Raw genomic sequence first — 26310 nt, forward strand, 5'->3', positions numbered from 1 at the left:
CACTTCAGATCTCCTGGGGTTGGGCTCAGATGCCCATAACCCCTCTTAATATTAGGAGACCTGGTTCTGGCGTTGGCCTGATTCCTCCAGTCCCTATGTGACTACCCCCAGCCCTCACCACTAAAGGGGATGGAGTCCCAGGGTCATGACAAGAAGTGAATGTGACTGTGATTGTGATTTTACTGTGTTCCAGAAATGAGTTACAGATACTAACTCATTTACTCTCTCCAGCAGCCCTATGAAGGGACTAGTATTTTCCTTTCACAGATGGAAAAAACCAAGTTCCCAAAAGGAATGTGCCCAAGATTACATAACCTGTAATTGGCAGAGTCAGGTTTCTCAGGAGTCAGGAAAAAATGAACACAGCCCCTCTCCCTGCTTACCAGTTGTGTGGCTCAGAGTCCCTAGTTTCCTCATTTGTAGTATAGGAACAATCATCTCACCCACCCCAGTGGTTGTGAGCACCAAGTGATGGACTGGCAAGGAAAGCTCTAAGTGCTGTGCTATTGTTTCCAGGATTACTGCCCATAGGACCCCTCTTAGTTGTGTGTGTGTGTGTGTGTGTGTGTATGCGCGCGTGCGTGCTGCCCACACCCTCCATGCTGATGCTTAGTCTAGAGGGCTGTCCTGCCAGGCCCGCAGTGTCTAGACTCCTCCTTGGCTGTTGGCTGCTGTGAACTGAGCTGGCCAACATCACTAGGGAGGTAAAAGTGCTGCATTACTGTTCTCAGTGATTTATCCTCAGAATGCAAGGGAAATATGTCTTTTGGCTTCTTTTCTATAATGTGGATAATTGAGATCCCATTTTCATCCCCCATCTCCTAGAACCAGTATGTTTGCAGCATGTTATAAGGGGCTTTTATAGAACAAAGCCAGCATTTATGGAGTGTTCACTTACGGGTCAGGGACCATGCTGAATCCTTTACTCATACTGTGTCAACTTGATCCTCACAACTGGACCCTGAGACTCCATCTCCTTTAGGCACTATGAGGTGTCATCTGACTGTAGTGTTACAACCAAGGTCGAGCCCCTATGGGCTCCTTGACCTTCAGAGTAATTGTGCGTCATGGGGGAGGACAATGATTAATCTACTCTTCCCACTTTGCATATGGAGTAACAGGCCTAGCAAAACAAAATGACCCACTCAACGACACCTAGCGGGTGATGACCAAACTAGAACTTGGCAGATATTCTAACTTGGTCTGGTGGCCTTTCCACAGTACTAGCTTGTGGTTACCCTTGCTTGGCTCATGGGAAACTTGCCAAGGGTGAGCCCAGGGAAGCTGTGACTGAGGGACTGCCTGCTCCTTATGTCTCTCCCGTGCTTGGAGCCTCTGCAGCCCACCCTGTTCCTGCTGTCCTCACAAATGTGAATAAAGGGAATTGTCATCAAATCCAGCTGTTCCAGTTGGAATCTCCCGAGAACCTCCATGGGGCCCTTTCCACAGAGCCCAGGGGCTCTGCCACCTGTGTATTACCTTGATCACACCTGATTCCTTTGAAGCCAGGGCTGCAGTAACAGGTGCCGGTGACATGGTCACAGGTGGAGTTGTTCATGCACTCACATAGCTGCTGACAGCCGTAGCCAAAGGTTCCTGGGGCACATCCTGTGTGGCACAAAGAGTTAGGGTAGAGGATGCACTCACTCTCCACCCCTCCCATTCCATGTGTAGACAGCTATGGCAGTAAGCCTGTTCTGCCTCCCACTGAGTGAAGCCTATTCCCTTAGCTCCTGTTGTGCTTTGGCTAGATACTTGGGGGTGGACAGAGCATTTATAGCACTGAGTTGGGGACACAACGACAGAGGAGGAGAGAGCAGGGCCCACTCACCCCTACTTTCTCCTCATGCAACACATTTAAGCAGTATCTTCCACCTGCTAGGCCCTAATCTGAGTGCATAGGGACTTCAAAGATTAATAAAAAAAGATCCTGCCTCCCACTATTTTCTCATTACCTGCTACGGCCTTTGCCCCACCCTAAATGCCCCCTATCTCCTCCCAACTGAAGGGAGACATTCTTCAAACAACAATGTAGGCACAACCTTCCTCAGCATTTTTCCTTGGAGGTAGCCCCCAAAGTCAAGGGACCACGGGGTACAGAGCCCTGAGTGAGTGGCCCTTGAAGCAGGAGGCATCCTCTGCAGGAGGCTGGGGCCCAGCAGCATCACCCCGGATCAGGGGTCAGGGCAGCTTACTCTGCTCACAGTGTTGCCCGGTGAAGCCTGTGCGGCAGGTGCACTTGCCACTGATGTGGTCACAGCTGGCGCCATTCTGACACTGGCACACGCGCCCACAGTCCTTCCCAAAAAATGCTGCTGGGCAGCCTAGAGAAACAGGATTTCCAGTCACAAGAGTTGCTGCTGGATGGGGACAAGGGCAGAGGTGTAGTGGGGACCAGACCTGTCTTCTGTCTCTTTTTTTTTGCAGAGCATGGGATGAAGACTACTGAGCTCCTGCACCAGAGCTGTCTCCCTGCTCAGGCTTTTCATGCTGAAGGGATAGGGGCGAGGTGATCCTTGCCTTTCCAAGACAGAGGGGCCTAGGAACCACAGGCCAGGCTAGGGTCTCCTTCCTATGTGGTCACAGGCTGCTCCTCCCCACTCTGGGCCCCACTGTCCAAGGAGGGTCTGGTCTTGGTGATTGCCGGGGTACCTTGCAGCCCTGACCTTTCAGGAGTTTGGGCTTGTCCATCGCCTGAACCCCATCAGGTCTGGGGCTGCCCCTGCAGAGCTCCTCAATTCTCATGGGGCAGGAGTCGGGTACCAGTCCTGGGGCCGGCTTCCTTTCTCCCTCCCTGCTGGTTTGGACAATGCCCACTGTGGCCAGTAGGCCGCAGCATGGGATTCTAAGTGGCTGGGAGGCCAGGAGGTGGGGCTTACGCTGTGTGCAGAAGAGTCCAGTCCAGCCAGGGGTGCAGTGGCAGGCCCCGTCCTCGGCGCTGCAGCTTGCCCCGTTGTGGCAGCTGCATGTGTGGAAGCAGGCAGGGCCCCAGAACCCAGGTGGGCAAGCTAGGATGTGGGTGGAATGCAGAGGGTGAGGGGCAGATGGAGAGGGAGAAGAAGGGGGGAGTACACGTCAGAGCCAAGATGCCACAATGGACCTGGCTGACATTTCCTGGCTTTCAGGGGCTTCACACACTGTTCCCAGAATTCCTGCACTTACCTCTTGGCTTAGTCACCCAGGATTCCCATTAAGCCCAGGTTCTCTGCCTCTCTGCCCACTCTCCAAGGCTTTGATGATTGACCCAGCAGGGCTCTGAGGGCCCCTGAGCCTCCCCTCTCAGGGGACTGACTGATTTGGAGCATGTGGGTAAACACTGTGGTTTACCATGTATGTACTGTGTGTGCTTTCCCCACGAGAATGGGGACTTTACTAGGGCAGGAGCTTTCTCCTCTTTTAGCTGGTGAGCTCCCGAGGATGGAGCCTATGTCTCCCCATCATAATAGAAATTCCCTCAGCCATCTAACTAGAACCTCTCCAAGGGTACTGGCTAGGTCTCACCTGTCAGACAAGGAGCTCCACAGGGTCTCTGTCCTTAGTTTGGGGGCTTCTGGAGACGGGCTGTTCCCTCCACATCAGATTGGTGCACTTTACATGAACAGCCCCTAGGACATCATTCACATGGGCCATCCAGAGGGCACCGTACCCTCCTGAGGTGGCTGCCCTGGCCCCATCTCACTTCCCTACTCCCAAACTCAAGCACGCTGGTCCTTGCCCAGGTGTCAATGGAGTGTTAAGTCTCAGAATTCATAGCATTAATGGTACCATCAACAACATCAATACCTTTGATATGAATAATACCAATGATCAATCCTGATAATCCATCATGTTAGCTATAGAGCTAAATGGGGCTCATTCCTACATGCAGGAGATTTCATCCCTGGAAGTGGAGGTATCAGGGCAGAGAAGTTTTGGGCAACAAAGGGAGAATTTTTGGGTCTGACCCCAGGTAGGGGCATTCCCAGATGGCAGCAGCTTACCCTGTGAGCAGTCCTTGCCAATCCATCCAGGGAAGCACTGGCAGGAGCCATCGATAGGGCTGCAGGTCCCGTTGTTGGCACAGGAACAGAGCTGGGCACAGTCCTGCCCAAAGTGTCCTCCAGCACACACTGTGGGCACAGGGCAGCCTGGCACCCATCCCCCCACCTGTGTTCCTCTGACTTCCACCCACAGCCTCATCCCTAGATGTTCCCAAGCCAAAGCCATGATCACCCCGAGGTCATGGATCTGGATAGAAACTGCTCACCTTGGCACCCTCATCACCCTTCTCCATTTGCACATGAATGAGTTGCCCCTCTCATGCCTACAGCTGCATTCTTCAGGAGGCTCTATAATGATTGCCTTTGATTAAGAACAGCCTGAGGCCCATGGAGGTAGGTCTGACTTAGGTCTCACCTGACTTAGGTCTCACAGATGAGAAGTGGGAGGCTGAGCACTATACTTAAGGACTCACAGTCCAGTGCTCCCTGTACTGTTCCACAGCCTTCTGCTTTCCAATACCACTTTCGCCAGCATCACAGATTCCACAACCACGAGGGTAGAGAATATGTACAGCTGGAAGGAGAGGGATGAATGCTGTGTGGCAGGCCTGCCTGCGGCTTGACTGTCAGAGAACCAGCCCTGAATGTCCCTGCCTGCCTCCTTCCTCTGACCTGTTGCTAAAGCCTCTCAGCTTAACATCCTTCTCAGGAAAGCCCTCCTGAGTTCGCAAGGCTCTCTCCACACTGGTATTTCCAATTTGAGTCACTTGGAGGATTTTGGTCACAGACCTTCCTGGAGGAGTCACTCCTTGGTCCCTGGAGTAAGAGCTGGTTTCCTCAATCAGGCTGCAAACTCTTTTAGAAGTAGGTTTGAATATTCATTGAGCATTGAACCTGTTGTTTCCCCTGCAGTTCATCCCCCACCTGCTTCCTATAGCTTGAGCTCTCTAAAGCACAGCTTTCTTCATGGCACTCCTATGTCCTGCTCAGACAGCCTCAGTGGGTCCCCACTGCTGCAAAATAAAGTCAGTCCTTGGAGATCAGCACAGAAGATCACAGGAAGGTGTTGATTCTTGAAGAGACGTGACTTCCCCAGGACCCAGGTCCCTCACATTTTGGGCTGAAACCCTCTGCTTTACACCACACTGCCTCACGTTGGTAGTCCTTACCCAGCCAGACTGTGGGCAGCTAGCGGCTGGGATCTGCATCTACTCTGCCTTTCCTGAATATGATTAGTAGTCGAGACAAGTAAGAAAGGCGGCATGGTGGACCTGGACCAGACTCTCCAGTCCAAAGCCTTGGAGTTAGGTCCAAGTTTTCTTTATGTATTCAACAAACATATACATGGCACTTAAATGCACCAGACACTCTTCAGTGTGCTTCACAAATACAGGCATACCTTAGAGATGTGGGTTTGGTTCCAGACCACTGCCAGTGAATATTGTAGTAAAGCAAGTCACACAGATTTTTGGGTTTCCCAGAGCATATAAAAATTATGGTTACATTATGCCATAGTCTATTACGTGTGCAATAGCCTTATGTCTAAAAAACAATGTACATGCCTTGATTAAAAAACACTTTATTGCAAAAAAATGCTGACAAAGACATGAAGTGTGTACATGGTTTTGGAACGTGGCACCGACAGGCTTGCTTAAGGCAGGGTTACCACAACGCTTTGTGTTTTTTGTTGTTTTGAGATGGAGTCTCACCGTGTTGCCCAGGCTGGAGTGCAGTGGTGCAATCTCGGCTCACTGCAACTTCTGCCTCCCATGTTCAAGTGATTCTCCTGGCTCAGCCTCCCAAGTAGCTGGGATTATAGGCGCGTGCTACCACATTTGGCTAATTTTTGTATTTTTAGTAGAGACAGGGTTTCACAATCTTGGCTAAGCTGGTCTTGAACTCCTGACCTCAAGCAGTCCACCCACCTTTGCCTCCCAAAGTGCTGTGATTATAGGCTTGAACCACTGTACCTGGCCAAACCTTTACTTTGTTGAAAACAACAAAATGCAGTTTGTGTGAAACACAATAAAACAAGGTATGCCTGTATTTAGTTCACTTAATCTTGGAATACTCTTATTATATAGTCTCATTATGTCTTATCATTAACTCTACTTTATAGATGAGAAACTGAGGCAAGTTAAGTAACTTGCCCAAGATCACACACAACTAGGAAGTTGTACCACTGGCTAAGTGCCTTTGAGGAAATCACAACACCTGTCTTGGTCTCTGTTTCCTCATCTTTGAGATGGGAATGGAAACCCTCACCAGTCGTCCTGGGGCCATGGTTAGTAGCTGTGGCAGGCCGGCTGATTCGGGGCCCTGTGCTTCCCCTGGCAGAAACCTTAGCTCCCTTCCAGAAAATTCCACTGCCAAGAGGGTGACATGCATCTCACCTGTCTGCAGCTCAGGCTCCAGCTTTTTGAAAAGCAGGCTGCCCACCCTCTTCTTTCCTGCCACTGGGAGGTGCTTGATCTGGGGAACCCATCCCTCTGTGGGGAGTAGGGTGCCAGAGCTGCTTTCCCTACCCCACCCCCAAAATGAACTCTGAGCTTCTCTAACAAGATGGTCTTATCTTTGAAGCCTTTCTCACATACATGAAGCCAATGAATTTACCCAAAGAGCTGCTAAGATCAATCTAATACATTAATTGGTCGACTTCATAGCCAAATCAAGAGTAAGGCAAAGAGAGGGGCGGTGGACAGAATGAGGGTTAGTGAAAAGAAAACATCTGGTTATATTTAATCTGTGTTTAATGATTCTGCATAAGCAGTGTCTGTAATTTGTAACTCGCTGGAAAGCCAGTCATTAGAAAGTGTCAGTTCAATTTTTTACAAGGTTTGAGACTTAACCAGGGCAGTTGCCATTAATAGCAAACTCTGTTAGATCTCTATGTGGGAAATACTCATTAGGCCAGTGGGCGATAAATCAGACAACGCAGCATCTGAGAGTTACTCCTCAGGCTACATGGGTCCTAATTTAGACCCAGACTATCTGTATTGATGGCCAGGTCTCCTGTGTTTGATAAGTAAACCTCGACATGTCAAGTTATGATTAAACTATCCTAGGAGGGCTGCAGGTAAATGAAACTGTCACATATGTTTCCCTGGGGCTCAAATTTCTCATGACCTCAAAGCATCATGTAGTAAACTTTTCACTCATACATATTAACAGCCCACACACTGCAAAAATAGCCCAGCTCAGCAGTGATTATTCATCAAAAGAATGGGTTCCCCTGGGAGGTAGTGAGCTCTCAGTCAACAGAAGTATTTAAGCAGTCCAGAGGAGATTTCTTGTATAGATGACCTTGAAGTTGCTTTTAGCCCTAAGTTTAACTTATTCTAAGATCTCTTGACTCCTTTCAGGTTAGAGTGCAAGTTCTGTAACCTTGTGTTCAAACCAGCTCTGAAAGCCCCCACCTACCTTTTGATCCCCTTTTCCCACCCCCAGCTACCATATTCATCCATCAGCTATTCCCTGTAGCATGCCCATGTGTCTGTGCTTTGCCCAAGCTGCTTCCTCTACACAGAATGCTTTTTTTCCTTTTCCACCTTTCTTTTTTTAAAAAAATTTTCTTCTTCTTTTTTGAGATGGAGTTTTGCTCTTGTTGCCCAGGCTAGAGTGCAATGGTGTGATCTCAGCTCACCGCAACCTCCACCTCCCGGGTTCAAGCAATTCTCCTGCCTCTGCCTCTCGAGTAGCTGGGATTACAGGCATGTGCTACCACACTTGGCTAATTTTTGTATTTTTAGTAGAGACAGGGTTTCTCCATGTTGGTCAGGCTGGTCTTGACCTCCCGACCTCAGGTTATCTGCCCGCCTCGGCCTCCCAAAGTGCTGGGATTACAGGCATGAACCACCATGCCCAGCCATCCTTTTCCATCTTTCAAGCTAAGGCCTAGCTGAAGTCCTGCATGGTTTGGAGCCTTCCCCCAAATCCACAGTCTTGTTTTAAGAAAGACAGGGATGGCAATAGGAAATGATGTGTGGAGGCAGCTCCTACCTTCCCCCTGGTTGTTCAATATTTGGGAATTTTGTGAATGATGTTAAACATTGGTACCTTGAAATCAGCCATAGGAGGAATATTCTATTTTAAAAATCTGCAAATGATACAAATCAGCATTTTTTCCCCCCTACAAAGAGCTGGTTTAGCAGAACACCAATGTAAATAAGCTTTATCTCTCTTTTCAACTCCTGGTGAGTGGCAGCAGTTCTTGGAGTTGGTATTGTGAAGGATTCTGAGGTCAAGTCAGTAAAGTGTATGGGGAGGGATTAGGGATGATGGCCTGAATATGACGGGGAGGAGAGCTTGGAAGTTGCCATCTCCAGCCAAAGCCAGAGCCAGTTCCTCTGCACTCCCACAGCATTCTCTGCCTTTACCCGTGGCACTCGGCACAGACCACATGGTGCCACTTCTAATGCAGATCTCCTCTATGCTTATTTCACTTTTCATCCCTTTGGCATGCATGTTGGAACCAGAATTTGTTTCTGCCACTTGCTAGCTGTGAAATTAGACAAATCATCTCACCTCTCTGAGCCTGTTGACTGTGTTGGGGCCTTTGTCTCATGCCATGTGGGGCTCAATTCTCATAAAAGCAGCCCAATCCCTGAAGAAGAAAGGAGCTACCTCCAGAGTGTGATGAAAATCTCCAAATCCCTCTGCCCCTGCCACTTTCCTCCCAGAACCTCTCACCTCCCTGCCCAGTACCTTCCCACTGGAGACAGTACCTTGGTTGCAGAGGGCTCCAGAGAATCCTGGGAGGCACTCACAGATACCGCTGACATGGTGGCAGGGCCCGCTGCTGTGCACGCAGAGGGGGCATGGCTGGGCGCAGCTGTGGCCATAGAACCCAGGAGGGCAGACTGAGGGTGAAGGGGAGATGGTGGTCAGCAGCCCAAGGGACCCAAGCCAGCCTAGCTACCCATCCTGTTCCACGCTTCTCAAAAACATGGGGAGACCTGCATCCTTCCTACATCTTGGAGGGCTCATCCCTTTCTGTAGAGAAGAGCTGTGGTGTGGCCGTGTTTCCATTGAGTAGCTGAGCTGGGTCCCAAACTTGGGGACAGAACAGCCAGTGCAGAGAGTGGGGAGACTAGAGGGAAGAGATGGGGTCTGATTCAAGAGCCCAGCCTCTGAGGCCAGGCCTAGTTCCAACTGGGGAGGGCAAGGGAGGATAAGCCCTCTGAACCCTTTGAGGTCAGGGGATCAGCCTTACTTCTCTGGCATAAGGGTCCTCGGAAGCCAGGGGCACACTCGCAGCTCCCATCCTCTGGAGAGCAGGAGCCTCCATTCTCACAGCTGCAGGAGACGGAGCAGTTGGGGCCCCAGCGGCCAGGTGGGCACATGCTGTCACAGCGGATGCCTGTGGGCCAGAGGCAGACTCAGGTCAGTGGTAAGAGAGGTGAGGGTGGAGGGAAGAATGGAGGGAAGGGGGACAGTGTAGTATGAAGAGGTGGAGGTGAGCCTAGTGTATCCAGGAAGGTGGAGGAGAAACCCGGCTGAGGCTTGGCTGGTCATGGAGGACTCTCAGGAAGAAATGATGTCCAGAGTTCCAAAGGTCAAGGAGGAATTGACCAAGCAAAGGACATTATATGTGCAAACAACAGGAGGCAGGAGAAAGAATCACGTCTTGAAAGAAATTACAAATAGCGAGTGTGGCTGAACCTACAAAGTGCAAGAGATGAGACTGTGGGAATCAGAAGGGACCAGATCACAAGGGCCTCCTCCGTATGGCATCCAAGAACAGGACCAGGAGAAACCAATTATGGGCAAGTGAGTGCCAGCTGGGAGTGAGCCACACATGCCCACCCACGTTAGCTCAGGAGCCACTGGTGCTGCTGGGTCTCTGCCAACCCAGCCAGGGAGGGGCTCAGAGAGTAGGTGGAGTCTTTTCAGATTCTTTTGACCAGAGTCCTCAGCGTACTATGTGTATCATTCATGCACACATACAATAGAAACCAGTGCTTTGCAAAATTACATTTACTGTCACTATGTATGATGGACTCTGATGTTTTCTCTGTACTATGATGTATTCGATTTCATTTTTTAAAATGCTAGTTGTAACCCAACAATTTGATTTAATGACCCTCAGTTTGACAGTGGCCCAGTGGGGAATGGATGGAATTTCTCAATAAGAAAAAAGAACAAAGTCTGTATAGTCTTTTTGGGCTGAGGCAGAGGAAATGTGTGTTAGGTTCTCTACAGCCTGAAGGCGAAGAAGGAATTTTAAAAGGCCTGAGGCTGGATGCCCCAGCTCTGGGGTAGGTTTTCTTCCCAGGCAGAAAGGCTTCCAGTCCGACATGCATTAGGGAAATGGAACACGTGAGCCCAGGAGACTGGCTTGGCTTCGGAAGGTGAATATCAGAGGCTCAGAGAGGGGCAGAATTAGTTGAAAAATCATGTCTGCCTTGTTATTAGGACAGGGATTGTGGGAAAGAGGAAGAAAGGAGAAAGACACTCATGCCCAGTGAACAGAGCCAGCTTTAACAGCAGCAAGAGAGCAGTGGGACCAATTTAGAGGCAGGCTGGAATTGTACAAGCCCACCTGGGCTGGCAAGGAGACAGGAGGGAGGGTGGAACCGTCAGAGAGGGGAGAGGGAGGAGATGCAACAGGCTTTACTCATCCTCCTGTTCCTCGGTCTAGCCCAGTGTCTGTGCTTCCTCCCTATAATGTCTCCATTTTGCAGCAGGGTGGAGGCTTCAGATGTCACTCTTTGGGAATGGTTGTGGGTGGGTAGTTGGGGCGGGGGGGTGCAAGTGGTTTCCTCCCCAGGGAATGGGATCTGGCCGCCATATTTGCCATATTTTACCCATCGATTGGGGTCTCTCCCAGTGGTGTTTCAGGCACTCAAGAGGTGAACCCTGGACAGGCATCATAGATTGATTAAAGGGAGCTTGGGAAAGTGGAAACTATGAAACTGTTCAAAGTTTTGGATCCATCTTCAAGTGTCTCCTCTTTCTGGGCATAACAAAAGCTGTGATCTGACATATGGCTTTTCTTTTTTGAAGACAGGGTCTCTATTGCCCAGGCTGGAGTGCAGTGGCGCAATCTCCGCTCACGGCAACCTCTACATCCTGGGTTCAAGCAATTCTGCCTCAGCCTCAGAATTAGCTGGGATTACAGGCATGAGCCACCACAGCTGGCTAATTTTTGTATTTTTAGTAGAGACGGGGTTTCTCCATGTTGGCCAGGAGGGTCTCAAACTCCTGGTCTCAAGTGATCCACCTGCCTCAGCCTCCCAAAGTGCTGGGATTACAGTCTTGAGCCACTGTGCCGGCCTAGCTTTCTTTTGCCTGTGGTTGTTGGAAACCCAGGATTCAGACCACAGGCCTAGGGACACAGCTGTTCCTTGGACTGAGGTAGAGCTTTGCTGCCTACAGGGCCTCCAATTCCACTGCACACCGAACACTCTGCCAGCTGACCAAGGCACATGTGTCACATGTAGACACTACTCTTTCCTAAAACTCTAGGTATTACTGTATTCATAAAACACAGTGTATGCGAAAGCACCGCTGAATTCACGGCAGCTGGTTGCTATTGTATTTGTCCCAGCCAATGACTATTAAAAGTACAGCTACTCTCATTGTGGAACCCTTAGAGTTTCCATGTAAAAAGGGGTCCTCTTTTATGAAGATTGAGAGCCATGAGTGTACCACGTTTATTCTCAGACTGGAGGTGGTTGCAAAGTCTCACTGGGTTCTAGGACTTGGCAGTTATTATCTTCTGGGCCTGTTTCTGTGGGAGTGGGGCTCCTGTCTGTGGTTCTTAAATGTCCCAAGAGCTTCTTAGAGCTTAAGACATGGGATCTAAGTGGAAAGAAGGGTCAAGGATTTCCCCATGTGGAGTGCCCAGTTTCAGAAGCAACTTACTGGTATGATCAAAGGGGCTGGCCTTGGCCTTGTGGGAGGCTCCCAGTTATAGCTTCTGAAGAAGCAGTTTCAGTTACCTTCCTGGGCCCCAGTTTTCCCCACAGTTGGATAGGGATAATAATCCCCCTCAGAGGTCCTTTCTTACTCTCGGGAATCCCCTTGCTTTATTTTCCAGGACTCCCCCGACCGCCACATCTATACTGGCAGGTAAACCTAGGCTAGGAATCCATACATTATGATCTCTAGTTCATGCAGTGAACCCAGTAGCCACTCAGCAGCCCATATCCTTCAGGGTAAGCTTAGGGTCCTCCTTCTCCAGGAAGCCTTCTTGGATGTCTGCCCAGGGAGACAAGCATCTCTTTGATAATCGGTAGCATACAGCTTTGTCTCTACCTGTTCCTTGAAAGCTTCATACACATGAGTCCTGTCTCCTCTGCCAGCAGTTTGAAGACAGGGAACACAGCTTATTGACACTTCTGACTTTGCTTACCTAAGTGCTCCTCATGGACAGGATACCATCTTGGTTATTTTTGTATCTTTGGTGCTTAACACAGTGTTTGGCACACAGTAGGTACTCAGAAACTGTTGCTTTTTACCATTTACTGCTGAGTTTGGCATGGTGCTAGGTACAAGGTAGCTGCCAAATAAAGACTTGGTAATTGGCTTGAGTCAATAAATGCTAGTTAATTGAATAAATGGTTCCCCTTAAAGATACAGTTTTGAGTCTCTCATCCTATTGGCACTAATGTCCTGATACCCCAGACAACTTCTTTTCCTTATCTGTGGCATGAGAAGGTTGGAGGAGATCATCTTTAAAGCCACATTAAGGGGAAAAACCATGAATGGTTATAGGCCAACTTCTTCCAAATTATTTCAGTAAACATTTAATAAGCATATATTATGTGCAGGGCAAGATGAATAAGACAAAATGCCAGTTGTCAGTAAGTTTGTGGCTTATGAGGGCAAGGGAGAGACAGGGAAGCCCCAAACCTGTGCCAAGCCAAGGTATGAACAATGTGCCAGGACTTCAAAGTTAGGCACAGATTATTTTTTTAGATGGAGTTTCTCTCTTGTTGCCCAGGCTGGAGTGTAATTGTGCGATCTTGGCTCACCACAACCTCCGCCTCCCGGGTCCATGTGATTTTACTGCCTCAGCCTCCCGAGTAACTGGGATTACAGGCATGCACCATCACACCTGGCACTATTTTGTATTTTTAGTAGAGACGGGGTTTCTCCACATTGGTCAGGCTGGTCTCAAACTCCCGACCTCAGGTGATCCACCCGCCTCAGCCTCCCAAAGTGCTGGGATTACAGGCTTGAGCCACCATACACAGCCCCAGGCATAGATTTTTCTTGAGGCAGAAGTGAGTGGGGAGGGCTTACTGAGTGGGAGGCCCTTCTTTGTCTCTCATTCGCCACCTTCTGCATGACAAACCTCAGGACATCAATTGCTTCTTTGAACCACGCGGTGGTTCACGCCTATAATCCCAGCACTTTGGGAGGCCGAGGCGGGTGGATCAGGAGGTCAAGAGATTGAGACCATCCTGGTCAACGTGGTAAAACCCCATCGCTACTAAAAATAAAAAAAAAAAATTAGCTGGGCATGGTGGCGCACACCTGTAGTCCCAGCTACTCGGGAGGCTGAGGCAAGAGAATTGCTTTGAACCCAGGAGGTGGAGGTTGTGGTGAGCCGATCATGCCATTGCACTCCAGCCTGGGTAACAAGAGCAAAACTCCATCTCAAAAAAAAAAAAAAAGACTTCAGGATCACATTTGGAGAAATTAGGTTTAGAACAGCAGAGGCCTTGTGAAAGGTTGTTAACCAAAGACAGAATTTTTAAGCACTAGATGTCATTAAAATCTTCGTCGGCTCACTCAAAATTAAGGCAATGAAAAATTAAAGTGGATTTCCACTTGGCTTCTGCTGAGATTCTAGGGTGCCAGTGACCAGGGTGGAGCCTTATTCTGTACTGAGGGGCAGGAGCCAGCAGGGCAGGGGAAGCTAGGCCAGAGATACTGCAGAGGAAGCCCTGGCTCTTGGCTGCTTAGAAACTTTCCGGTTGTGAACACAGGCTGTGGAGCAACCTGGTGTTAATTATTTATCTGAGAACCTATACTGCCAGAAATGACTGCATTTCTTTCTCTTTGCTGTTCTTCACCTTGGGATGGGCCAGTAGGTTCACTCCTGAAATGCTTATTAAGCACTTCCTGTATTGATGGCTTACATTTACTGAGCACTTACTATGTGCCAGGCACTGTTAGCACTTTATAGGTAGTAACTCATTTAAGCTTCAAAACAACCCTATAGTTGCAAGGATAATTATCTGTATTTTACGGATGGAGAGTTCAGGCCCTGAGAAGTTAAAAGACTTGCTCAAGGTCATAAACCCAGGCAGTCTGGCTCCAGAGCTGGGTTTTTAACTACCATGTTATCCATGTCTCAGTGTGTGGCAGGCAGTGGATACAATGGTGAATAAGGCAGATGCCTCCTTAGAGCTGATGGCCATGTGAGGGAGGCAGATAATAAACAGTTACTACAATTGTCATTGAATTCTGATTTAAGTACCACATAGAAGAATTAGTAAAGGGGATGCTTTTGTCTTGGCCAGGTCGGGGGTGGGTATCGTAGCAGGGGGAGTGCCTTCCCAGAGGAGGAAAGGTTTACATTGAAATCTAGTAGATGAGGAATTATCAGGTGAAAAGAAGGGGAAGGAGTGATCCAGGCAAGGAGGGAATAGCAGTACAAAGGCCAGGAGTCAGGAAGGTGGTTGGCTTCCCAAGGAAGTAGACTCTGGCCCTGGTGCCTGGAATGTAGTGAGCGACAAGGTGAGCAGAGCGAGGTGGCAGAGCCAGATCCTGTGAACCCTGGGCCCTGGTAAGGATTTAAAATTTTATGTAAGACTTTTGGGAAGCCATTGAGGCATTCTGAACAGGGACTGAGATGGCAGATCTGGGTTTGAAAAGTTTACTCTGGACACCAGGTGCAGAATGAATGCAGCTGGGCAAGAGTGGAGGCCGAGGCAGTGCCAGATGTGGGATGGTGCCCAGCAGACTGCATGGTGGCAGTGGGATGAAGAGAAGTAGATGGATTTACCTTGTATTTAGGAGGCAGGCTGACAGGATAGATATAAGGACCAGGATTCTGAGACTGGACTAAGGAGAAAGTCCCTTGTCCCCTTCTCCATCATATTCTCTAGACTGAGCACTTACACCCACCATGTGTCAGCTTTTGACCTTATACTGGAGTGACTCCAGTGCCTTGGACAGACCTTATACCTAATAGATGTTCAATAAATACTTACTTGAATTGAATGGAATGGAGAACTGGAACCCAGAGCAGATACAGGGAAAGATGCATATTCAGGGAGCAAGAAGAAAGGTATTGAAGGAGAAAGAAGGGTCAAGACAATTAGAATACCAAGAACCCAGTTTTACAGTACCTGGGTGCTGGCACAGCAAGGGAAGGTTACCTGTCCATCCGGCCAGGCAGCAGCAGTGGCCTGTGACGGGGTCGCACCCGTCAGCATGGCTGCAGTCACAGTGTTCACTGCAGTTCAGCCCAAATGTGCCATCCTGTGGAGAAGACCAGGAGAGAAAAATGATCAGACCCAAACTTCCAGACGTTTGTATACTTCTACTGGATTTTTCTTTTAAAAAATTTTTACTTTTGGAGGGTTCAGCAGGATCTCCTGGATCTTGATGACAAAACTGAGCCCCAGTCCCACAGGGATGCAGGCAGACTGGGGCTGGGGCACAATGGGACACGTTTTGTAAGTGGAGATCAACACAGTCATGAAAACACTCACAGGAGTATGAGGCTGGAAGGGAGGGAGGTGATATTCCTCCTCTGCTTTTCAGTGGTCAAGCTCAGAGGCCTGTAATGATCATTAACTAAAATTGGAAATGAAAATGCACTTTGCAGATTGTAACATGTTGATCACATGTGAGGAAAGACTGATTTATTCTTTGTTGCTGGTAAAGAAGGTGGTCACCAATTCTTATATGCTTATTAGGTATCAGGAGTTTCATATACCTCATTTTTCTTAATCCTCACAACAGTTCCATGATATGATTCCATTATATTCCCACTTTAAAGATGAGAAACAAAGTTAGAGAGGTGAAGTAACATGCTCAAGGTAACAAAGGATGTGACAAAGCCAAGATTTGAACCCAGGATTGCAGGACTCCAAATTGCTCATTAAGGACTGCATTGCTCATTCAACAATAACATCAGTTGGTTTAACTTATTTGTATCTTTTTTTCTTTTTTTTTTGAGGTGTCGCCAGGCTGGAGTGCAGTCATGCGATCTTGGCTCACTGCAACCTCGACCTCCTGGGTTCAAGCAATTCTCCTGCTTCAGCCTCCTGAGTAGCTGGGATTACAGGCATGTACCACCATACCCAGCTAATTTTGTATTTTTAGTAGAGATGGAGTTTTTCCATGTTGGTCAGGCTGGTCTCGAACTCCTGACCTCAAGTGAGCCACCATGCCCAGCCCATTTGTATCTCAGATCTATAAGATCCAGTGATTAAGTCTGGGTGGTTATTGTTGAACAGTGCTTGTGTTAGTCACCACGCACTCTGATCATAAAAGTATAGGAAGCTGAGAAGTGGCAACTCTCATGGATTAGTAGGGGCTGTCGTGTAGCACTGTGTTGCAAAGGAATCTGAAGCTGCATTTGAGCTCGAGTGCCAGAGTCAGTAATGTTTACCAAGAGCAGCAAGGGAAAAGTGACGCCATGTCACCACATCTGCCAAATACTTGCCATTTTATACACGAGAGGGATGAGGGCCAAAGTAGTAAAATAGCCACAGAGCGGTTCGGACTAGGACTGTGACCTGAAAACGAGTGTCCCATCACCTAGCTTAGTGCTCTTCTCTGTGCACTCCTGTGGACAAACTAACACCAGGGAAACGGCGGGCGTAAAGCGATGCTGAACCCAGTGTGTCCCTCCCCACCTTGGCACTCACCGGGCAAGGCAGCTCACAGGTGTCTCCCAGCCAGCCAGGGGTGCAGGAGCAAGAGCCGTCTGTGGGGCTGCACGCTGCCCCATTGGCACAGGTGCAGCTCTCATTGCAGTTCAGGCCCCACGTCCCACTGGGACACGGCAGGGTGCAGTCTGGGCCCTGCCACCCTGAGGGGAGGGAAAGGGACTGTCACTTCTCCATCCAGGTCCAGTGTGTCCTTTTGCCCACTTCCCCCAGCTCTGCACACAGCATCCTACACAAACCACTGCTTTCCTGAGGGCTGGTTAGAACACACATTCCACACAGAGTCAGCTCAGAAATACAACAGAGCTGTTAGGAGAGCTGGGGCGAGAACCCAGGTCTCCCACCTCCGGGTGCTCATGGTTTGTGCCGCAGGCAGATGATCCTATCTGGAACAGGCAGCAGCTCAGGTGGAGAGTGCTGTCTCTGCCCAGGGTGGAGTCTGGAAGCTTATACACGGCCCTCTGTCTGAGGGACAGGCTGATTCTCTGTTCTTAGGCTGCTCACTGGCCTCTTTGTCTGCCGTACCATTTTTCCCCTTCCCTGTTCTGTGATGGGGCTGCCCCCTGCCCTGCAGGCTGCATATCCCAGGATCCCCCTCAGCTGGCTCCCAGCTCGGCTGCCTGTGGGAGACCTGCCCACAGGCTGGAGGGCAGAAGCAGGAGACAGGTGTGTCCTCTCCCTCTTTCTCTGCCTGGGGCCTCTGGTGGTGGTGCAGCCCCTTTCTCCATGTCCCAGCTCCCACTAGGTGGCCCTTGCTCCCAAGCTCTGGGAACTCTTGCTTTTGTCCCTCTGACCCTAGGACTGATAGCAGCTTCCCCTAATGGTGTAATGCCTGGGTTGCACACCTTCCTTGTGTGCTCTTCAGCTCTTCCAACAACATTGCAGTGAATCCCCTCATTACATTCCTGCTACTGAAGTTCCTGGCATGGGTTTCCTTGCCTGGAACCCAACCAGTAGAAGCTCCCTGACCTTGCATGTGGGTAGGATTGGGGCAGCCCCACCTGAAACCCCTCGGCTGGCAACCCACCTGGTCAGTGTGCTCATATGTGGGGGATGGGCTTGGGAGAGAGGGCCCATTACCTTCCTTGCAGGTACAGGAGCCATCTACTGGGGAGCAGGTGCCACCATTGTTACAGCTGCAGATGGATGAGCAGTTGGGGCCGTAAGTCCCTGCTGCACAGGAAATGGCACAGACCTCTCCCTGGAAAGGGAGGGGGGAATTTTGGATCAAAGGTTGCTCCACGTTGGATGGAGGTAGTAGGCAGGATAATGACCCCCGCTGCCCCCAACACATCCATGTCCTAATCCTTGGGATCTGTGAATACATTACCTTACATGGCAGAAAGGGACTTTGCAGATGTGATTAAGGCCCTGGAGATGGGGAGAATGTCAGGGTTATCTAGGATGGCCCAATATAATCATGAGTCCTCAAGAGTAAAAGATGACCAAAGAGAGATACACCATGAGAAGTCCTCCACCCGCCTGGGCTGACTTTGAAGATGGAGGAAGGGGCCACGAGCTGAGGAATGCAGTGGCCTCTAGAACCTGGGATCAACAGCTCCTTTACAGCTAGCAAGAAAATGAGGGCCTCAGCCCTGCAACCAGAGGAACTGAATTCTGCCAACAACACGAGTGAGTGGGAAATAGACCCTCTCCTAAAGCTTCAGGAAGGAACACGGTCTGCCGGCAGCACCTTGGCTTCAGTCTCATGAAACCCACACCAGACTTCTGATCTTCAGGACTATCAGATAATAAATTTGTGCTGTTTGAAGCCACTAAATTGTGATTTTTTTTACAACAGCAATGGAAAACTAATATAACCCTTATCAGTTATTGGAGGGGTCAGGCCTCCAGACCACAACTCTAGGGTGGGCAAAGCCCCTGGGGACCTTGACCCCAAAGTCTGTATTAGGCTGAAGCAGCACCGAATCTAACCCTTTGCCTCCCAATCTTATTTCTTACCCACAGCTCCATGACACGAGTAGTAATATCCTATCCTCATTTGCCTGAGCCTCAGAGAAGTTAAATGTAAATGATAGCTAATGCATATTGAGTGCTTTCTCGATATCATGGACCACACACATACCATCTCATCTAATTGTCACAGCACTCACAGGAGATAGAAGCTATTGTCTCAGCATTATTCTCACCTAACAGGTAACACAACTGCATGAAGTTACTTAACTCTGCCAAGGTCACAGAACTAAACCCAGTTGCTCCTATTTGGAAGCCAGGCTGGCTGCTTAACCATTGCATTACCGGGGATCCTAAACTGGCTACCCTGCAAAGCATTCTGAGATGGAGATTAGCGAGCTCTTGAGAATAGTCCCGATAAGGGATAAAGGAGGAAGTCTGGGCTGAGGAAAAGTTGAACTGAGGCATAGTTACAGTAACCTCCGCTGGTCTGGCAGGAAGCTCTGAAGCTGAGATGACCCCTGGAGTTGTCCCACTTGGGGGAAAAGGAGGGAGATCCTTTATGCTTCCATCAATCACTGGCCATCCACTGGGGTTGGGGAAGGGGCCATGGCTCTTCAGATGAGTTGGCTGACTTGGAGGGCAATTTCTACAGAGGCCCTCACCCGGGAGCCACTAACTTTCCGGCAGCTGGGGAGGAATGGGTGCTTCTGTCCTGAGGGGTGAATCTGGGCGTCCATCTACCGGTAAGTGGGTGTGCTGTTAGCTCCAGTAAGGAATTTGGAAGAGGGGCAAGTTACAGAATAGGGGGACCAGGAATGGAGACCTCAGAGGCCTTGAGGGGTGGGAGCATTCAGTTAATCAGAAAACAGTGGGGTAAAGGCCATCCAGGTGGGAAGAGGGGTGTGGACAAGTGTTCGGGGGAGTATAAGCCGGAAATGCTCTACGGGTGGCTGAAGGGGGGAGTGAGGGAGATACGTCAAAGGGGGTCTGGGAGCCTAGAATGCCAGGGGAGGGAGTTTGGGCTTCCTTCCCTGAGATCCCTACTTAGGAACCTACAGTGGGGCTGTCTACGCTGGAGCAAGTGGGCAATGGATGTTGAATTCCCACCTCCCGCCCCTGGGGAGTGTCCCCAGCCAGCGTCTCAGGTCTTACACCTAAGCTTTCCATGGGAATCCTGATTAAAAATCTGTCTGGGCTGGGAGACCAGAGCTTGTCTGGGCCCCACTAGCCGTGTGACACAGGATATGTACTGCCCCTTTCTGAGTCTCAGTTCCTGCATCTCTAAAATGACAGGCTTGACGCAAAAGAGCTCCCTTCTCAATCTAAGGGTCTAGGCCTCTGGCTTTACTCCCATGTGGGCAACAGAGAGACTAGAGGGCGTGAGTCTTTGCCATGGAGAGGCTCTCATCCAGCCCTTTTCTGCTTCTGTCCCATCCCCAGGGTCAGGGAGTGTGGAGTCCTTCCTCGAAGGACCCACAGTTCCTGCTCTTTCCCCTGAGTCCCCAGCAGGCCTGACCAGCTGGATTCTGTCAGCTTTCCCATTACCCAGAAAATTCCAATTTCTCCAAGATGATAAATAGCACGTAAGAATCTATTTGACCTCTGAGGGCCTTGGCCTGGGTGCAGACAGTGGGCACAGCCAATGCCTTTCCCTGCATGCATGAATCTGCTATCAGAGAGAAGGGGTTTCTTTCCCAGCTTCCTCATTAGTGTCCCCAGTGCTGATCACCCTGCAAGGCCTCGGGTTGCCTGTGAGCCCCGTTGTGGGTTTGCTGATGGGGCTGAGTGCCCTGATCCCTGGAACAGGATGCCGGGAGCCCAGCTCGACACATCTGCTCCCCACAATGCTGTGTCAGTTTCCTCCCAGATAAGCTTACACTTGGTCTTTGTGGCAGTCCTGGGAGGCTACTGGACTGAGATGGCTTTCTGATTCCCAGAGAAGAAAAGGGGGACTCAGAGAGGGGCAGTGGCTTATCCAGGACCCCTGGTGTGTTAGTGCCAGTGAAGGTGAAGGAGAAAGAACCAGATCTTCCATCCTGAGAGGCAGCAGAGGTGAGGGATCAGAGGGTGGACTCTGGCACCATCCTGCTTCCACAGCTCATTCACTGTGTGATCACAGGCAATTTACTAAATCCCCTGAGCCTCAGTTCCCACATCTGTTAAATGGGAATTAAAATGTCCCCTTCTCATGGATTATTAAGAGTATTAAATTAGTTATTATTTGTGTAGCAGTTAAAATAGTGCCTGATAGGGAGAAAGCACTATACAAGCTACTAGTACAAAGATACAGTGTCTCTTAGGGAAAGAATACACAAAATCCTCCTAGGTTTAAGAAGGAAGTTCTAGAGGAGAGATCCATTTCTCAATCAAAAAGAGCCAGCCCTGAAGGAGAGGAGAGGCAGGGTGGGTTCCCCTGGCAGGGGGGTCAGGTAGAGTCCTGACTCCACGCCCCTTGTTTACCTTTTGATCACCTTCTCTGGGCTTGGCTCCCTGTTCCCCCTCAGGTGACACAGGTTGGAACTTTTATCACCACACACTATGGGTATGGTCCTGGGGGACAGAATGATGACTCCCTGAGGGCCACTGTTCCAAACACTTTGCATTTGTCAGTTCCTCTGATATTGTGTAATATATATTAGGTCTTCAGTTTCCTGCCAAGCAACTCCTGGAACCCTTAGAATTTCCAAAGTGAGGTCATCTTGTGTGCTAATGATTGACTGATAGCCGCTTCAGGATGGGGGCTGGTCACCAGAAAGACCAAGGCAGATTAGAAAGGTTGGGACTTGCAGCCCCACCCCCCGCCGAAGGAGGAGGGTATAAGGAAGAGGGGCTGAAGGCTAAGTTGATCACCTAAGGCCAATGATGTGATCAGTGATTCTCCATTAAAACTCTAAAGGACAGGGTTTAGAGAGCTTCTGGATAGCTGAACATATGGAGGTTTCTAGAAGGTTGTGCACCTGGAGAGGGCATGGAAGCTCCACACCTCTTTCTACACCAGGGTGGGTGTATACACCCCTTCCTACATGTCTTGCCTTCTGCATCTTTTGTAATATCCTTTGTAATAAACTAGTAATGTGCTTCCCTGAATTCTGTGAACCTATCTAGCAAATTAATCGATCCCAAGGAGGGAGTTGCAGGAACCCCGATTTATAGCCCGTCAGAAGCACAGGCAAAACAGCCTGGAACTTGTGACTGGCATCTGAAGGCAGGAGGGCCTGAGCCCTCCACCTTGGGGGATCTGACGCTATCTCCAGGTAGACAGTGTCAGAAATGAATTGGAGGGCACCCAGCTGATGTCTGCTGCAGAATAGACTGTTTGCTAGTCTTCTGTGTTGATTGTTGTTGAGTAGGAGAAGAGAAGAAACTCTTATTTTTTTCCACTCAGCAGAAAGTCCCAATGGAGAATCAGACAGTTTCTACAGTGCACAGCTCTGCCCTGAAGGAATGTAACCTTCGCACAACTAACTTCAAGCACTCTCCTCTTCCACCTCACCATCCTTGCCCTCTGGCCTCAGCACCAATGCCTACTGGATTCTAACAACTCAACAAGCACAGGTTTTACACTAACAGTTAAAGTTTTTGTCAAATTCCCTAACTTCTAGCCTCTAATCTGAGGGTGAAGCCTGGTCTGTAATTGAGTGGCCGGGCAGTCTCTGGTGATTGATGTTCAAAGCAAGCCAATCACCAGCCTATCTCAGATTAGACTATCAGCTCTGCCCGCCCCAGGGCATCCCCTGGCCCAAGGTGTAGTGATACCTTTTTAATTTGGGGTACCACTAACAAGCAAGCCTTAATCATGATGATCTGCGTGCGACCCAGGTCTACATGGGTCAGCATTTATGTCAGCACGTGCTCAGGCAGTGGGTGTAGACACCTGTGTGTTTCTTAGGGTGTTTGCCTTGGGTAGGTCTGTGTAGATTTTCTCCTGGTGTCTTCCCTGACACCCCTCCCCAGCTCACCAGCCCCGCCCTGGTGGGAACTGGGTGCATACATAGCAACCATCATCCTAGCACCCGAAGGTTGTGGTTGGCTCGGTGTCTTCCCCCACCTTAGGCTGTGAGCTCCATGGGGATGGATCTGATTGTATTCATGTCTAGATTCTCAGTGCTTGGGCCCCTGCTGGTACATAATGGATTCTCAATAAATGTTTAATCGAAATGAGATGTTTGTGTGTACTTGCTGGCTTCTACTGTGGACAGAACCAGAAGGACTGGGCACTTTCCATATGCTTTCTCTCGTATGCCAGGCAATTCAGCAAATGTTTGCTGAGTGAGGGCCAACTCTGAGCTAGCCATGTTGCAGGCTCCAAGGGCATAGAAGAGACTGGGACCCAGTCTCTGCCCTTGGGCAACTCCCAGGCAGTACCCACACAGGTACATTCATGCCCACATCCAGGTATGTTTCTTTTTTTCTTTTTTTTGAGACGAAGTTTCACTCTTGTTGCCCAGGCTGGAGTGCAATGGCACAATCTCGGCTCACTGCAACCTCCGCCTCCTGGGTTCAAGCAATTCTCCTGCCTTAGCCTCCTGAATAGCTGGGACTACAGGCGCATGACACCATGCCTGGCTAATTTTTTTGCATTTTTAGTAGAGATGGGGTTTCACTATGTTGGCCAGGCTGGTCTTGAACTCCTGGCTTCAGGCAGTCTGCCCACCTCGGCCTCCCAGAGTGCTGGGATTACAGGTGTGAACCACCGCGCCCGGCCCCAGGTATGTTTTCTTTGTCCACTTATTTACGCTCTGCCTCTCCCAGAGAGACTAGATGCTTCATGAGACGAGGGACTTTATCTGTCTGGGTTCCCCAGTACCTGGCACGGAGTATAGGAATTTTGTAAATAATGTGACTGGCATCTGAAGGCAGAAGGGCCAGAGCCCTGGTAGGGGCCCTGCACACACAGGCAACAGAATATTGTCTAGTCTGAGGATGAGCGCCATGCTAACACACTGACTCTGAGCCTCCATGGGGGCTCTTGTGAGAAGGAGAACCCAGGAGATCCCGTCTATGTTTCCATGCCTCACCCCATTACCCCCCGCCCAACTCTGCCTCCAGAGCGTGAGAAGCACAGGCAGAAATTATCCAGTTGGCATCTAGAGCATCCACTCAGGGAGTTAAGACCTTCTGAGCTGAACAGATATTAGAGGTGGTCAAATCCACCATGAGCCAAAGTGGGCCCATAAGGCAGAGCTGGGACTTGCAGGCCCGCGCTCCCAGGGAACTGGCTGCAAGGGTGGTGCCGTCTACACCTCCTCCCTCCAGCCTAGTGCCTGACCCAAACCAGCCCAGTTCATGTCAGTTGATCTTGTCACACGCTGGAGAAAAGGCCGGGATGAGAGCCAGGGTGTGAGCTGCGGAGTTTGCACTTGGCACGTCATGTGCTTTGCTTAGCCTAGCAACTCTGCCCACTCCCCCAAACAGGCCTGTTCCCTAAGGCCCTTAATTGAGGTCGTTCCCCCAAAATCACCATCCAGAATTCCTGCTGGAAGTAGTCTATGTTCTCTTCTGATAGACTCATGTGAATGCAAGGTAATGTATAGGACTTGGTTTCTTTATCAATCATCTGCGGCTATTGAAACCAGTCTCCCCAACTTTCCACCACTAAGAACCCTGGTTAGTATGCTCCCCCTAAAAAGCCCTCTCCATTTCAAAGACACTGCAGTCACTCTGGACTGGTGTCCAAGGCCAGTCACGTATTGGACAAGTACAATTTGGCCAGTAACCACATGCCATGTGATGCCGGTGGCAGCTTCTTGTCCACCAACCATGACCTAGATATTCCTATGATGTCACCTATGACCAATCAGAGCATCTGATCAGCACGCACTAACCTGGGGTATCACGTAGAGTTGAGTTAATTCTAATTAAAAGCAAAAGAAAAACCTTGGTGTTTCAGTTAGCCTCATCACAGGTAATACAGGATTTCCTGTAGGTTTTGTGAAATGTTCCAAACTGCTCTTGGCAACCTGCTGCAGCCTTTACAAGTGTCTAGCTGGAGCCAGGCGTGGTGGCTCATGCCTGTAATCCCAGCACTTTGGGAGGCCGAGGCGGGCAGCTCACGAGGTCAGAGATTTGAGACCAGCCTGGCCAACATGGTGAAACCCCGTCTCTACTAAAAATACAAAAATTAGCTGGGCATGGTGGTGCGCACCTGTAGTCCCAGCTACTTGGGAGGCTGAGGCAGGAGAATCGCTTGAAACTGGGAGGCGGAAGTTGTGGTAAGCCAAGATCGCGCCACTGCACTCCAGCCTGGGTGACAAAGCAAGACTCAGTCTCAAAAACAAAACAAGTGTTTAGCTGAGAACCACTGGCTATGTCACCTCTAAGGGCCCTTCATCTCTAACTGAGTATCTTCTTGCCTGGAGTGGGGTCCTTAACCCAAGGGGGTGAGGGATGGTAGGAAGCAGGGGCAGAGATGGGGAGCCCTCTCGGGCCTCTAAGAATCACACCAGCTGTGGTCCACCTGCTCTGCTAATGCATGGCCTGTCCTAATGGTGGGCACACACCTGCCCTAATGGTGGGTAGAAAGCCCATAGTGCTAGAGCTGAAAGGGACACTGGGAATCATCTGGTTCAGCTGCCTTGTTTTATAGGTGAGGAAACTGAGGCCAACAAAGGGAAAGTGACTTGCCCAAGATCACATAGCCAATGCAAGGTGAACACTCATTTGGAGCTCAAATCTACTGGCTCCCATTCGACCACAGGATGCTAACAGCCCAAGTATGGGAATTCTGGGTTGGCCTGTGCCATCCCCATTCATGTGGAAAGCACACTTGCCACCTAAGCGCAGAGCAAGACATCCAAAGAACATGGCCCTGATCTTGAGGGAGCACCACCCACCAAGGCCTAGATGCTCTGACCCTTTCTTGGCACCTGGAAGTGGATGCTTGGGTGTCTGTCTTCATGTATCCCCATCTCCCCAGTCCACACCACCCACAGGGCAGGTCCCCCTGCTTCTGCTGGGGATACCTGCCAGTCCTGTTCAGCATCTTCATTCTGTGAATGCAGAATGAATGTGAATCCTTCCTCCCATCCAAAGGCCTGTTAATTACAGATGCCACATTGGCTATTAACATCTTGAACTTGATTTGAAAACACTACTAACAAACCCTCGATGCTGGTCCCACTAAAGATGCAAATCGCTCCTCTATTTTCCACCTGCCTCCATGCATAACGTGGTGGCACAGGCCCAGACCCCGGTGGGTAATGAGTTATATGTTCTATTAAATTTGTTTCAAATATTGTTTATTGGATTTTTCTCCCCTGCAATATGCTGCTTTGTAGTTTGGCCCTGTTTGGGAAAATTGGTCAACAGCTGAGCTTCTCATGTTGATCATCCATTTACCTTGCAATGGACAGGAGGTTAATGACTATTTTTTGGAGGAGAAGGAGGATGGAAAGTGGTTGATCCTCCCTTACACAAAAGAGGGAGGCAATTGTGTGAATTTGTCTTCTAGTCCCCTTAAATATGCTCTGTAGGTAGGAGGCAGTGTACACGGAGTGGAAGTGAGTTCTGTAGATCCGGGCCAAGGTGGCACGAGCCTGCCAGCCTGTGGGAGCTTA

General features: G+C 49.7%; 1 protein-coding gene across 2 annotated transcripts in view; it reads right to left on the minus strand.

Moving 5' to 3' along the window:
- MEGF11 (multiple EGF like domains 11) overlaps window positions 1-26310 on the minus strand; it is a 432868-nt gene that overhangs the window by 17269 nt on the left and 389289 nt on the right. For both annotated transcript variants that reach the window (XM_064361459.1, XM_064361460.1), the window contains 9 exons: window positions 17918-18038; window positions 16817-16980; window positions 15317-15419; window positions 9193-9339; window positions 8705-8839; window positions 3981-4109; window positions 2880-3008; window positions 2196-2324; window positions 1480-1608 (listed from right to left, as the gene is read on the minus strand). In XM_064361459.1, coding sequence (XP_064217529.1) covers window positions 1480-1608; window positions 2196-2324; window positions 2880-3008; window positions 3981-4109; window positions 8705-8839; window positions 9193-9339; window positions 15317-15419; window positions 16817-16980; window positions 17918-18038 — 1186 coding nt within the window. The remainder of the gene's footprint in view (window positions 1-1479; window positions 1609-2195; window positions 2325-2879; window positions 3009-3980; window positions 4110-8704; window positions 8840-9192; window positions 9340-15316; window positions 15420-16816; window positions 16981-17917; window positions 18039-26310) is intronic.

The sequence above is a fragment of the Aotus nancymaae genome, unplaced genomic scaffold (assembly GCF_030222135.1).
Source record: "Aotus nancymaae isolate 86718 unplaced genomic scaffold, 86718_ANA_hifiasm-v0.15.2.pri h1tg000041l, whole genome shotgun sequence".
Classification (NCBI taxonomy): domain Eukaryota; kingdom Metazoa; phylum Chordata; class Mammalia; order Primates; family Aotidae; genus Aotus; species Aotus nancymaae.